The 14,789-nt window shown below is 38.4% G+C and overlaps 1 protein-coding gene across 1 annotated transcript in view; it reads right to left on the reverse strand.

Moving 5' to 3' along the window:
• Positions 1-14,789, reverse strand: part of prkceb (protein kinase C, epsilon b) — a 75,040-nt gene that overhangs the window by 29,080 nt on the left and 31,171 nt on the right. Inside the window, exons 3-10 of the mRNA XM_056760547.1 lie at positions 6,844-7,006; positions 4,514-4,548; positions 3,796-3,884; positions 3,466-3,595; positions 3,235-3,377; positions 2,941-3,034; positions 2,389-2,603; positions 1,405-1,578 (exon numbers count right to left, since the gene is read on the reverse strand). Coding sequence (XP_056616525.1) covers positions 1,405-1,578; positions 2,389-2,603; positions 2,941-3,034; positions 3,235-3,377; positions 3,466-3,595; positions 3,796-3,884; positions 4,514-4,548; positions 6,844-7,006 — 1,043 coding nt within the window. The remainder of the gene's footprint in view (positions 1-1,404; positions 1,579-2,388; positions 2,604-2,940; positions 3,035-3,234; positions 3,378-3,465; positions 3,596-3,795; positions 3,885-4,513; positions 4,549-6,843; positions 7,007-14,789) is intronic.

A 14,789-nucleotide genomic window follows, 5' to 3' on the forward strand; every position in this document is an offset into this window, starting at 1 on the left:
TACAAAATAATATTTTTTTAAAATCTAAAAATGTTTATAGTTTTCCATGATCATTAGGCTTAGGGGTTGGGTTAGGGGATAAGATATACAGTTTGTACAGTATAAAAATCACTAGGCCTATGTACTGTCCCATCAGAGATAATAAACCAGACATTTGTGTGTATGTGTGTGTGTGTGTGTGTGTGTGTGAGTGTGTGTGTCTGTGTGCATGTCATCGGCTTCAAAGCTCTGCTAATCCACTGGCAACGCGTTGAATGGATTATGAACACCATAAAGGTTTTATGAAATGAGATGATGTGCACACCGTGTACTCCCATTGGAAAGTTTAAGCAAAAGAGATTTTTTTTAAAAGAATCTCAAAGATATTTTTCTTTACAATAGCTGGATTTATTGACATTTGCTGTAGCTCAACTGGTAGAATATGCAACATCAAGCAACATCAAGATAGTGGGTTTGATATCCCAGGGATTGTGCAAATTTTAACAAATCTAACTGAAGTAAATGTCACCTTGTTAGAAGATGTAAATAAATAAATATTATAGCACAAACCATGATGGCTAATATACAGATGTGGTAAACAGTTTACATACACCTTATCGAATCTGAAAACATTTTTTAAATATTAGAAAAATAACATTTTGAAAATGAAGTTTTTTATCTATTTTTAATCAAAGATGTTTCACAAAACAGATTTTTACATAAAGTCCACAGCAGAGAATAAATAATTGTATAAAATAAGCCTGTAATAAAGCAGCTGATTCTTAATACTGATGTTACCTGAACAATCATTGTCAGTTTCATGTTTTGTGATAGTTGTTGAAAAGTCTCTTGCTTGTTTGGAGACATTAAAACTGTCCACTGATCTAAAGAAAATCCTTCAGATCCTCCATAAACTTAGTTTCTTTTCACCATCTTCTGTGTATTTTGACCTGTTCAACTGATGAAGGGATTTGTATTGTTTACACTGAAGACAGTTTAGAAACTCACACACAACTATCTACAAGGTGTAGGTCAACTGTTCTTTGTAGCAACGTAGTTTCAGAGGTGAATTTAGTGAATGGCTTAAGGTTGATTCAAGTTCTATTTTATAATTTTTGGTTTATTTAATTCTTTATAATCTTTTTTTTTTCCCTCATCATCAGCCACTACAAGAAATGAGTAAAATACTAAATATGTTACCATTTCTGGTGATGAGTGTCTATTCTCCTCTACAGATAAAGTGCTCTTAGACATCCATAATTGGACAATTCAGAACACCTGCCATAATATAATACAGTAATATTACATCTCCACCTAGTGGCAATCTATTATATCACAATTTCAAAACAAGTTTTCTCTGATGGTTAACACTCAAAGGTTCAGTTTGTCCTTAAAGGAGTAAGAGGAAACACTTGATGTTCTTACCTTAGTCTGAAAGCAGCAGAAGAGTTGGGTCAGATAAGGGTGTTTTCTAGCCAGGGCGAGGATGCGTTTCTCAGTCATAGTGCAGTCCACGTCATCATCCTGCAGAATGACGTCTTTCTTCAACACTTTCACTGCGTAAACCTCATCTGTGCCTCTTAACTCAGCCAACATCACCTTTACAAATACAGATTCACACTGCACTTAGAGTGAAGACCCCTTACGTTACCAACAAAAAACTAAATCCTAAGTGCTGACAATAAATTATTAAAATGACTGATTTTAAGTTCCAAATCTGTACACATTTCTTTGTTCTGATGAAAACAGAGAAATATATGTTGACGAATACTTGAAACCAAACAGTTCTTGGCCACTATCGTTGTAGGAAAAATGACAATGATAGTCAAAGATGCCCCAAAACTGTTTGCTTTCCAACATTCTTCAAAATATCTTCAATAGAACAAAGACATGTACACATTTTCTTTCCTACTATGGTAGTCAGTGGGGTCCAAGAACTGTTTGGTTATAAGCATTGTTCCAAATATCTTTCTCTGTGTTCATCAAAACAAAGAAATGTATACAGATTTTCTAACAACTCGAGGGTGAGTAAATGATGACAGATTTTTCAATTTTGAGTGAACTATCCCTTTAAGGTAAGATTTGCATTTTTAAAGGAAATACCAGTGGTTATGAGGAGGCCAAAAAGCAGTTAAAGTAATCTTAGGTTTAAATATAGTCACAGCCTTTAAAATACAGTAATTTGGGATCAATTACTTGCAGAATTTGAACACTTAAGGTCTGAACCTGAATTTCTTAGGACTATAAGTGCCGTTAGCAAGCATTGCAAAATAAACTAATGTCAAAACTGAACAGCTCCTATTAAAATGAATGAAGCTACAATTGCAGGAATGCTTCAAACCACACACAAGTGTTTGAGAATTATATAGACTTAAAAAAGATTAAGTAAACAGAGACGTGGAGCTCCACCTTGCCGAAGCTTCCTTTCCCGAGCACTTTGATGAAGGAGAAGTCCTCCAGAGTCATGCGCTTGACCTGGACCGTCCTCAGCTCCCCGTTCTCTCTTTTCTCTTCCGAGCCCTCTGTCTCTGCCTCGTTCAAAGAGGAACACGGAGCCGTATTCAGGTCATCGCCTCGATGTTCCAACGACAGCGCCTTTCTGATGTTCTCCAGATCCTTTATGTCTGAAGGGCAAAACCCAACATCAGATCACACACAGTACCCACAATCATAAATAGTGATCCTTACTAAATTTCAAATGATATTTATATGAATATCTTGCAATGAGCTGTTGTATTTAACTTTTACGTTTAACATGTCTGAAAAGTCCAATGTGTAGTTTTTAGGAGTAAAAACATGACGACATCTTATTCCTGTGTTAGCCACCAGATTGCTTCAAAAGGGTGGAGTGAGCAGTTGGTTGCAGTTTGCAACCTCACCACTAGATGTCACTACATTTCATACACTGGACCTTTAAGACATCTTTAGTGATCTGATTGGTTAATATGTGTGTGCTCTTACCCTGGTCACACGGTGAGGTGGGTGCCGATTTGGATCGGTCCTCTTTAATCTTTGTGGAGATGGGTAAGGGGTGTGGCTCTGGACCGTGAGAGATCTTTGAAAAACAGGTGAAGTCATCTTCACAAAATGATCTCAAGAGCTTCAACAGACCATCATGCAATCAACAATCATTGCATTTGCAATTAAACACATCTCAACGGAGGTGAAGAAGGTTTTTGACCTTTAACTCTAACATGCCAGCTTCTTAAAAGCGTGAGCGGTGTTCATATTATCCCTGATGATACATCCACTCACCTTTTTTCTCCTCTGAACGCTGCCGGAGAGTTTATCTGGAGTGACTCCAAGGTCGGCCAGCACCTTAGCGATGCCCCTGGCGTCCACCCCACAGTTAGGAGCTACATTGCTTTCACAGCGTTTGTGTACATTCATCTTACAGACTAAAATAAAGAAAGAAACATGTCAAAAGACGTCAGGCTGTTTTTAGCCGTAGCAACGATAGGCTGACTCCCAGAATGCATTGCTGACCTTTGCACTGAAGGCCTTGCCGCAGTAGGCCCCACAGCAATGAGCCGCAGTGGTCGCAGAAGGTGAGGACTTTATAGTTGTGTATTCTGAATTTATGAGGCATGTTGACGCTGAAGCGCTGTGAGCCCACCTGCAGGGGGAGATAGAGGATTGCAAACATGCTTTTGCAGCACACACAAACATTTCACAAGGGGAATAGATGCAATCTAAAGTACTCTGATTTAAAAAACAAAATACACCACCATATATCATTTGCGGAGATTTTTCTTGGAAAAATGTCATAAAGATGATTTCATACTGAAACAAATGAGAGAGATCTTTTTCTCTCACCTCCTCTGTGGTGTCGTCCTGTTTCTTCAGACCTGCACATTTAGTGATGATCAGCTCATGACAGCGTTTATGAACCACACAGGTGCACACTAAAGATCACACAAACACACACACAGATAAGTTCTTATGTCTCACAGCATTACTGTGCGATCACAGATAACAATGGGTGGGCTACAGTGTGGATTTAATATTTTAGGTTCATTTCCACGTCTGCCCTTTTCTTTATTTGGCTTGTGAGTTTGAAGGGACAGCTGTCAAACACTTGAGTTGATATGAAACCAGTGTTGGGTAAGTTACTCTGAAAAAGTAATGAATTTCTAGTTACTAATTACTTTCTAAATCCTACATCAATCATGATTAGTTAAATGATTCAAGGATAGACATGAAACGATTAATTTAATTCATTCAAATAAATAATAAATAACTACATCGATTATTCATATTAACTGACCAAAGTATACAAACGTGAGAAGGATAAAGTAAAGCATACATTTTAAAGTTATACCTATACGTTTGATTTCATTTGACTATTGAATATATTACACAGTATTTAGATTTATTACATAAGAAGTAGCTGATATTACATTTCAGAAAAATAATGAGTAATCCCTTACTTTACTTTTTCAAGGGAAAAGTAATTAAATTACATTAACTAGTTACATAGTAACTAGTTACACCAAACACTGTATGAAAAAAAATTAAAAAAATGCCTACTTACCTTGGCACTGATAGCCCTGCTTTCCTAACACACCCCTGCAGTGAGAGATAAAGATGATCTGTTACTGTATAATACCTAATGTACTGTACTGTGACTTCAACATATAGACACCAGACATCAATTACACATAACCAAACAGGACTTTATTTATCATTCTCTGTCAAGCTCAATATAAATACAACTGAACTGAGCAAGTACCAAACATGAAACAAGTGCAGATCTGCACCTGATATGAATAAATACAACCCAGTTCGTGTTTATATTTTCTTCTTTATGTGTGGTGCCTGCCAACCTGTGCATTCCAACATTAAATCTTACCAGTCACAAATCTGTATTTTGTATTTTCTTTGTATTTGAAAATATTGTTTTGTGTTAATGAGCATATTGAATTGTTTTTTACCTGTATTACTATGCAATGTACATTTACATGATCCCACTTCCGTCTTTATTACTGTATGTTGCAGTTCTCAATTAAGTTACTGGCCATCTGTTAAAGGAGCAATGTGGAGATTTTAGCAGCATCTATGGTGGTGAGGTTGCGAATTACAACCAATGGCTCACTCCACCCCTCCCTTTCGAAGTACAACGGTGGCAGACACATACGAAGACTCTTTAGGGACTTGGTAGAAAAAAAATGTGACAGGTAGGTGAAAAATATTGTTTTTAAAGCTTTTGCATTATCTCGCAAACTTTTGCGTTCCCCTGAGAAACATTGTGTACCCTCGCAAAACGTTTGCGTTCTCTTGCAAGCATATTTGTGTTATCGCAAAAGATTCTGTGAGCTCAGACAAACACATCCTGTTGTACCGCTCTGTACATTAACAATGGAGCAGTTAATAGGAGATTCCCAGACCAATAACTTGTGAGCTTAACGTTGTAAAACAAATAGCACATAATTCCTTAGAGAAGGAAGTCTTTAAGAAAAAACAGCCTTTAAATTGATCTCTATATGAGCAGGCGACATGGAAAAGTCTGGAAGGACTGTAAACCCGAAAAGCATTACTACAAAAATAGTCATTAATAACTTCAATGCTACATACAGTAGTGTCACCAAATTCAGTTTACACATTAATGCTCTCATGCTGAATTGAAACTGGTTTTGATTATACCACAGTATGTAGCACTGATTTTAGAAGCCTAATGATCTTCGGGCTTTGCACTTTGCAGATGATCACTTCTGTCTCGTCTTAGTTTCGGCCAGTGGAATAAAAAGTTGTAGCTTGTTGTTTACATTACATAGAATGAGGTGTTATTTGTGTCATAAGAACGTTTAGCTCACAAGTTATTGGTCCAGGAATCTGCGACTATAGGCCAATGTTTATGAGAGCTAGTCTCAAACTCAAAAAAAGTTTTAGTCCGAACTCGCAGAATGTTTTCCCAGATATGCAAATATGTTTGCAAGAAAATGCAAAAGTTTTTCGAGGGAACGCAATTTTTCTCGGGGGAACACATAAGTTTTGCGACATGACTCAAAAGCTTAAAAAACAGCTTCTTCCCTCTCATATTTTTTCCACCACCATGTCCCTAAAGGGGCTCCATTGAGACAGGATTGAGATATCCTCACGTTTTCGCTTCTTTGCCGAAGGAGATAACATATTTATGAGACCTATTCTGTAGAGCAGGTTGTCCATTTAGGGCTACTGCGAATTCCATGTAAGTGTGTTGATAGAAATAGCTACCAAGGTAATAAAAACTTGACGTTTCATTATGTAAGGTCTTTAAATACCTCTGAACACATAGTTATGTTTATTATATTGCATTTTTGTCAATAGATCCCCCTAAACGTTACACACAGCACCTTTAAGTAAAATTGTATTTACTTCGCAAATCCAATATTTGCATTTTGTGCTTGCTGGGTGTTTATTGTAAACATTTGTGCTAGCGCAGTATATTGTTTAAATACACTCTGGAAAGCACTCACAGTCAAGTTATAAAGATGCTAGTAGTCTGCTAGACAATTTAATAATAAATGTTTACAAACACATGAAAAGTTTAATGATGCATGTATTGTTCTTCTGATCACACACAGGGCCTAAAGCTTATCAGTTAAAACAGTCATTTTCTTCAAGTTCCTCAGAGAGGCGGTTTCGCAGTGTGTCTGAGCAGGGCTGGGGGTTTTATTTTGCGCAGTGTGTAGGAGGATTTGCAGCCACATGGAGAACGAGCCAAAAACACTCCGTAAACTCTTATTGCAGCGTCACTCTGAGCCTCTGGGCTTTTCCTGTCGTTGCTATGGCAACTTGGCCAACTGAGGGGAAACCACCTGCGAGGAGGGACCGAGTAGATTGGTTTTGCCACAGAATGATGGCAGCCACAGGTGCGAGACTCACCAGATGAAGTCACGGCAGTGCGAGCAGTAGGTGGGCTGTCTCAGGTATGTGGCCATGAACTTGTGTCCGTTGACCTGATGCACCCTCCTCCGGACTGCTCCCTGCCTCTTCCTGGGACGCATGCGCTCACGGAACACGCGCTCCTCATTCTCGCGTCTTCCTGCTGCAAAACATGCAAAAACATGATGCTTTAAAATCACAATAATGCACAAATTGACTATTCTGTAAACAATTATTAACCCAAATTTACACTCTAAAAAATGTTTCCTTCAAAAGGTTCTTCGATGCAATAGAACCTTTTAACATCCAAGGAACCTTTCTGTTTCACAAACGGTTCTTTGTGGCGAAAAAAGTTTTTTCAGATTATAGAAAAGTAAGAAAGAGATGGTTCTTTAAAAAACCTTTGACTGAATGGTTATCGGTGGAACCAATAATCGTTCTTCAATGGCATCGCTGAGAAGAACCCATTAAGCACCTTTTGTACTCGCACAATTAAAGGTGCATTGTGTAAAATTGTACACTTTAAATAAGGAGGGGGAGGCAGGTCTGACTTTTGGCCTCACATGCACTTATAAGTGATACGAGAGGCCGTGCAGAGGCAGCGATCCATCCAGCCATGGGCGGGACTGTGACACGGGCACAATATTGAAAAGCGGTCAGACGCTCTCACTAGATCAGCAAAAAGGGCCACAGGTGAGGAGCTACACTCTTATTCTTTGTGGAGAACGTAGAACTGTGATCACTTCCGAGTATTGCAATCACACTTCATCCCCCTGAGAGAGAGAGAGGGGGAGAGAGCGAGAGAGAGGGACAGAGAGAGAGAGAGAGAGAGAGAGAGGGACAGAGAGAGAGAGAGAGAGAGAGAGAGAGAGGGGGACAGAAAGAGAGGGAGAGTGAGAGAGGGACAGAACGAGAGAATGGGACAGAAAGAGAGAATGGGACAGAGTGAGAGAGGGACAGAAAGAGAGAGAGAGGGAGAGAGAGGGACAGAGAGAGAGAGAGGGACAGAAAGAGAGTGAGAGAGGGACAGAGAGAGAGAGAGACAGGGACAGAAAGAGAGGGAGAGTGAGAGAGGGACAGAGAGAGGGACAGAAGAGAGAGTGGGACAGAACGAGAGAGGGACAGAAAGAGAGAGAGAGAGAGAGAGAGAGAGAGGCAGGGCTTAGGGCTTGGAGAATAAAAACAGAAATGTCTATTGCGCCAAAGAAAAGTGAGCCAAAAGTCATGTCCTGTTGTTAATAAAGCCACTGTATATGTATTTTGAAAGCTGCTGCTTTTTTGCCAACCCTTAAAGAAACAGAGACGTGCAACACTTTCCAAATTGCAAACACCTTCTACTAACATTAGCTGTGAAAGACAGACGGTGGCACTGAAGATCTGATGCAGCAGTACACATCTTGTCCTTTCAGATTAAACACACATTTCAAGTGCGATAAAAAAACATAGTGATTAATAAACAGCCTGCACAATTAATAACAACTCCTTGGACGGGTTGAGAATAATACCCATAAGCCTCAGCGATCTGGAGTGGCACAGCACATGGACTGGGCTTGATCTGTGGCAGAAATGATTGAGCAATATTTGCCCCTGTTTTTGTTTCTTAACATATGGAAACACACAGCCACAAATATGCGTCAAATACTAGATTCATTTATTTGAAGTAAAATCCATATGTCCACAAAACACTCATCTTCAGCACACATATACTTATCTTTATAAATACCTGTACTATTGTGAATCAAGGTAAGGTAGGAAGACAGTTTTCAACATTGAACTTTTGTGTTTGCTCAATAAATGATTTTCCTTATTTTCATCTAAAAAAGTTACAAATTGTAGATTTATGTTGTTTCTTAACTGTTTCTCTAATCCCATCCTCATATGCAATAGCAACTATACAGATTCATTGGTTGTTTTAGCTCCTTGAATGCATCTTTGAGTAAACAAGAGTCACCCCTCAGAGTAATGACATAAACATTTTAGAAGACCTTTGTATAGTTAGCGTTCTTATATGATGACATTTGAAAAAGGTTTAAGGGTCAATTCTGATATAATCCCACAAGAACTAGAACTTGCAATTGTGTACATACATCAGATAGATAACCTGACACTATTTGGTTTTCAAGTATGCGGCCATATTTATTGCTTTACCGTGCCTGTATATACAGTTCAGATTCCTTAAGATATACTGTAGGGAACAATTTCATACACACAGTTGTGACACACATTGTTGACATCACATAGCTAAGATGGCAATAAATGAACGAATCATCACATACGAGCAACACAGACCGACAGACAGACATCCGTTTTTAAATCAAGTGCCCACTGAGTGTAATTGATGTACTTTGCTATTTAAAAGAACCCTTTGTGGTGAGCTTGACTCTAAATCATGAAGTGATCATGAAATATATGTGCGGAGGTTCGAGGGCTGGTCCCGTTCAATTCGCCATCTAAGGACAATAGAGACGTGGTATCTGTCTAGTCTCACAGCAGACTGAAGTGAGGCTGTCTCATCTGTATCACCCACATCCTCCTCTCAACAGCGTCAAATGAGAGAGAGAGAGAGAGAGAGAGAGATGAAACAGACACACACTATCTTGGTAGGATCAGTCTGCTCATTTATCAGCTCTCTCATTACCACACTCAGTAAGGGTTTAGTAAAAATCCCCCACAAATTCACCAAGCCACAATCCATCACAGAGAGGCTACTGCCGCATCAGCAGGGTTAAAACTTCATATGAAATCAAAATTGACCTCTTTTCCTTTCATAATGGCTTCATGTTTCTTTGATGTATTATACTGTGTGTATTAGGCAATGTGACAGTATTTACCGCAACAGACTTTTCTATTCTGTGTATAACATGGTTTGTAAAAATATTGTTGTTAATCCGAGTGAGACGCTGCACATGAGACGAAGAAAGAGAGAAAGATAAACACACAGATCTAGAACACCCACATCTGAATCCACAAATGGAGCGTATCATTGAAAAAGATGCAACATCTGTGATGTGACAATTGGGCTTTCAATATACAGTTCCATGCAAAGGTATTCATCCCACTTCATTTTATTCACATTTTGTTATGTTCCTGCCTTGTCTTAAACTACTTTAAGTGTAGATTAATGTAAAAAAAGAAATAAAAAAAGTAGTTTAAGATACGGCAGCAACGTAAGGCAATGTATGTATATGCTGTAACTATATTAGGATTGAATGTATATAATAGTTGTTAAAATGACACATACCAAAAAGAATTGTGAATGGCATTTATGTTGTCCTTAAAGGGAGAAAATGAAAATGCTTTCATTATTTACACAGCCTCAAGTCATTCCAAAACTATATGAAAGGAATATACAAGTAAGGTTCAAAGAGGTCCAGTGTTTATATTTTCTTCCAAACGGTGGTACAGACAACATGTTTTTTTAAAATAACAAATATTTAATCAATTTAGCCAACATGGATATATATATACAGTTGAAAGAAAAAGTATGTGAACCCTTTGGGCTTACTTGGATTTCTTCATAAATTGGTCATAAAATGTGTTCTGATCTTCATCAAAGTCACAACAATAGAGAAACACAGTCTGCTTAAACTAATACCGCACAAACATTATACATTTTCATGTTTTTATTGAACATGTAAACATTCATAGTGCAGGGTGGAAAAACTATGTGAACCTTTGGGTTTAATAACTGGTTGACCCTCCTTTGGCAGCAATAACCTCAACCAAACGTTTCCTATAGTTGCAGATCAGACCTGCACAACGGTCAGGAGAAATTTTGGACCATTCCTCTTTACAAAAGTGTTTCAGTTCAGCAATATTCTTGGGATGTCTGGTGTGAATCGCTCTCTTGAGGTCATTCCACAGCATCTCAATCGGGTTGAGGTCAGGATTCTGACTGGGCCACTCCAGAAGGTGTATTTTCTTCTGTTGAAGCCATTCTGTTGTTGATTTACTTCTATGCTTTGGGTCGTTGTCCTGTTGCATCGTCCATCCTCTGTTAAGCTTCAGTTGGCGGACAGATGGTCTTAAGTCTTCCTGCAAAATGTCTTGATAAACTTTGGAATTCATTTTTCCATCGATGACAATAATCCGTCCAGGGCCTGAGGCAGCAAAGCAGCCCCAAACCATGATGCCCCCTCCACCATATTTCACAGTTGGGATGAGGTTTTGATGTTGGTGTGCTGTGCCTTTTGTTCTCCACACATAGCGTTGTGTGTTCTTTCCAAACAACTCAATTTTGGTTTCATCTGTCCACAGAATGTTTTGCCAGTAGTGCTGTGGAACATCCAGGTGCTCTTTTGCAAACTTTAAACGAGCTGCAATGTTTTTTTTGGACAGCAGTGGCTTCCTCCGTGGTGTCCTCCCATGAAGTCCATTCTTGTTTAATGTTTTCCTTATTGTAGATTTGTCAACAAAAATGTTAGCATGTGCCAGAGATTTCTGTAAGTGTTTAGCTGACACTCTAGGATTCTTCTTCACCTCATTGAGCATTCTGCGCTGTGCTCTTGCAGTCATCTTTACAGGACGACCACGCCTAGGGAGTGTAGCAACAGTGCTGAACTTTCTCCATTTGTAGACAATCTGTCTTACCGTGGACACATGGACATCAAGGCTTTTAGATATACTTTTGTAGCCCTTTCCAGCTTTATGGAAGTCAACAATTCTTGATCGTAGGTGTTCTGAGAGCTCTTTTGTGCGAGGCATGGTTCACATCAGACAACGCTTCTTCAAAACAGCAAACTCAAAACCTTTTGTGTGTTTTTTATTGGACAGGCCAGTTTTAATCAACACATCCAATCTCATCACATTGATTGGACCCCAGGTTGGCTGACTCCTGGCTCCAATTAGCTCTTGGAGAAGTCATTAGCCTATGGTTTCACATACTTTTTCCACCCTGCACTATGAATGTTTACATGTTGTGTTCAATAAAAACATGAAAACGTATAATGTTTGTGCGGTATTAGTTTAAGCAGACTGTGTTTCTCTATTGTTGTGACTTAGATGAAGATCAGAACACATTTTATGACCAATTTATGAAGAAATCAATGTAAGCCCAAAGGGTTCACATACTTTTTCGTTCAACTGTATATATATATATATATATATATAAGATAAGATCTTTTATCAGGCTGTTTGCTTTATATTTTGACATCCACTTATTAAGTCTGATAATTAATATTGGTAAATAAAAAAGTAACTGACAACATACAAACAACAAATGTAATTTAACAATTAAAATGCTGTTTTCAACACAAAATCATCCTACAGAAAGAATATTCTGTGAAAATATGTAACAACCAAATCTTCAATATTGATGATATTTTAAAGATTGAAATCTTAGTGAAATGAATGCTTTTAATTCATCTTTGATGCTTGTTATCTAATAATTAATTAGTATATAAGACTTTAGGCTATGTTTACATAGGTTCAAAAATGTTTACATGCTGATCAATAATGCTAATGTTAAATGTAGATAAAAACGTTATGGGTCATAAAATATCACAAATCTGGTCGAAAGGTTGGAGACAGACAGAAAACAGTAAACAGACTGACAAATTCTATAAAATCGCTGCATTTTGTTTACTTTTGTGTGTCCATTTATCTGCTCTGCGCGTCTGACCCACTGTTGTTGAAGGTTAAAACATATCTGCTGCTTTTCAAGTTGCGCATCTTTGGCAGGAGAGAAGCAGCTTGTGCCGAGCGGAAAGGGTTAAATGGAAGCGTGTTTGGCGCTAGATATAGATATTGGAGGATATAACTGCAAAAGATCAATTACATTAATATTCCTGAGAGCGCGTGTGATGGGATTCTCCGTTGTGTAGATACACGGCTCGATTTAAACAACCGAAATAGTCAAATGTTTTAAATGGTTAGGCTATGTCTACTATGTCTTGTGGTCCGGATGGAACTAAACAAAGGTTTGAATCCGGCCCGCGGTCCGCCTATTGAGGATGGCGGCTATATGACTTTCTTTATTCAGCAGAACACAAAAGAAGATACCAAACAACATCGACCTCCATTGACTTATATTATATGGACACAAAACCACAGATACATTTCTCAAAATAGTGTATCTTCATTTGTGTTCCACAGTCATACCATGCCATGAGGGTGAATCCGCAATGATTGAGTGCATCACAGGTCAAAGTTTGAGACTATAGAAGGTCTCCTCAAACAAAAAAAAACAATCAACACTGAAAGACCTTCTGGTTTAAAATAACCAGCATTACTATATTTAACATGTAGTCACATCACATACGCAGAGGGTTTTCAGCATGTCATGTATGACCTTACTTTTACCCCAAGTCCTGCACAGCAACCATCGCTTAGCAACAAGCAACAGCTGCCTAGCAACAGGTGCGGCCATGCCCCAGAGGGTGTGGTGCCCTCTGCCTGTCAAACGAATATAAGGCGCATTACCAACATCATCAATCACATTAATGTCCCTCAGCTGCAACACAAAGTCTCTAATGCTCTAAATCGTCTTCTAGATATCTATCACAGAGAATATGACGACACCTTCCCCAAAAACACAACAGTATTTAAAGCTAGAGCCTTCCCAAAAATGACTTTTCATTATTTACTATTCCTCATCTCTCTATCATATAGGATACACTATCATACACTTAACTGGTTGAAAAAAACGGACAGATAATTGGCAGCCAATACCAATAAGGTTTTTGGCAATAAAACACCTCACCTCCGTTGAACCTGAAACTGAGGACATTTGTTCTACATTTGACGCACCCCCTGGGACACCAATGAGCCAATAAACACTTGTATTTTTCCTAGGTGTGTGACTCTGAACAGTAAGCTGTTTAGTAAAGGGCAGGCCTTAAACTCCCTGTGTGAAGGAGCCTATGAGGTGTTTCCAGAATACTTGACATCACTGAAAGTTTTTCTGTAATTCTGTGCAGAGCCAGAGACATAATGGGTCATTTTCAAGGTAGACTGTTATCGAAACTAGATATCTGTTCACAATGACGTGAGGTTCAAAGACAAGACGTGTCATAGAAATGCATAACATTTCAATTGTTTACACTGTCGCATGTGCTTGTGTGAGAGGGTGAAAGAAAGAAGGAGGAATAAATGAGATAGAAAAGGTCTGTATATGATCACTTCAAAGTCACCTCAAAGACCAAAGCAGATAAAGACATTAAGCCAGGGACACTAAAAAGGTGACATAAGACCTAGAGAAAACAAAGCTAGCACACACACATAGAAACACACAGCAGGGAGGCACGTGAGTAAGCATGTGTTTTATCGAGCTGTCAGAGACACGCTGGTTTAGATAAACACAGGTGGTGTGTGTGTGTGCACACTCAGCAAATCCATCCTGCACTATACCTTCTGCACTTTTGAAGGAGAACACATACATGTACACACGCACAAACACATGTAAGGGTTGAAGAGCATGAAATTGCAAATAATGTTAATAATCAGATGTGTTGAGTGTGTCTCTATCCGGGAATACTGCCAGTCTAATTGAATACACTTACAGTAATTCAAAACATTAGAGCAAACAGATCCATACCCGCGCAAAAGAGATAATACAGCCTGTTATTCACTACTGTTACATACTATATCTATTAAATACATTTCTAAAATGTCCTAACCTGAAAATGACCACTGCATCAGCTGGATGAAAGCATTGGCTTAAAAAACAATGCAGATGCCATCTTAATGCAATAAAATCATACATTTTTAGGACCTAAACTTAAACAAAACAAGTGTACAAGCATTTCATAACACTGTATTAATCTAAGGTTCTGAACTAGGAAACGGAAAATAACTTGGAATGCCAAGTTATGTGACCGTGATGACAGCATAATGACAGCATAACCCATGATGTGTGGTTTAAAAAGCTTTTGCATGTGATATTATGTGCGTTGAGTATGTGTCGAAATGTAGCATTTTGCAATTTCACATTTTTTACAAAAACGATT

This window comes from Triplophysa dalaica, chromosome 11 (genome assembly GCF_015846415.1).
Source record: "Triplophysa dalaica isolate WHDGS20190420 chromosome 11, ASM1584641v1, whole genome shotgun sequence".
NCBI lineage: Eukaryota > Metazoa > Chordata > Actinopteri > Cypriniformes > Nemacheilidae > Triplophysa > Triplophysa dalaica.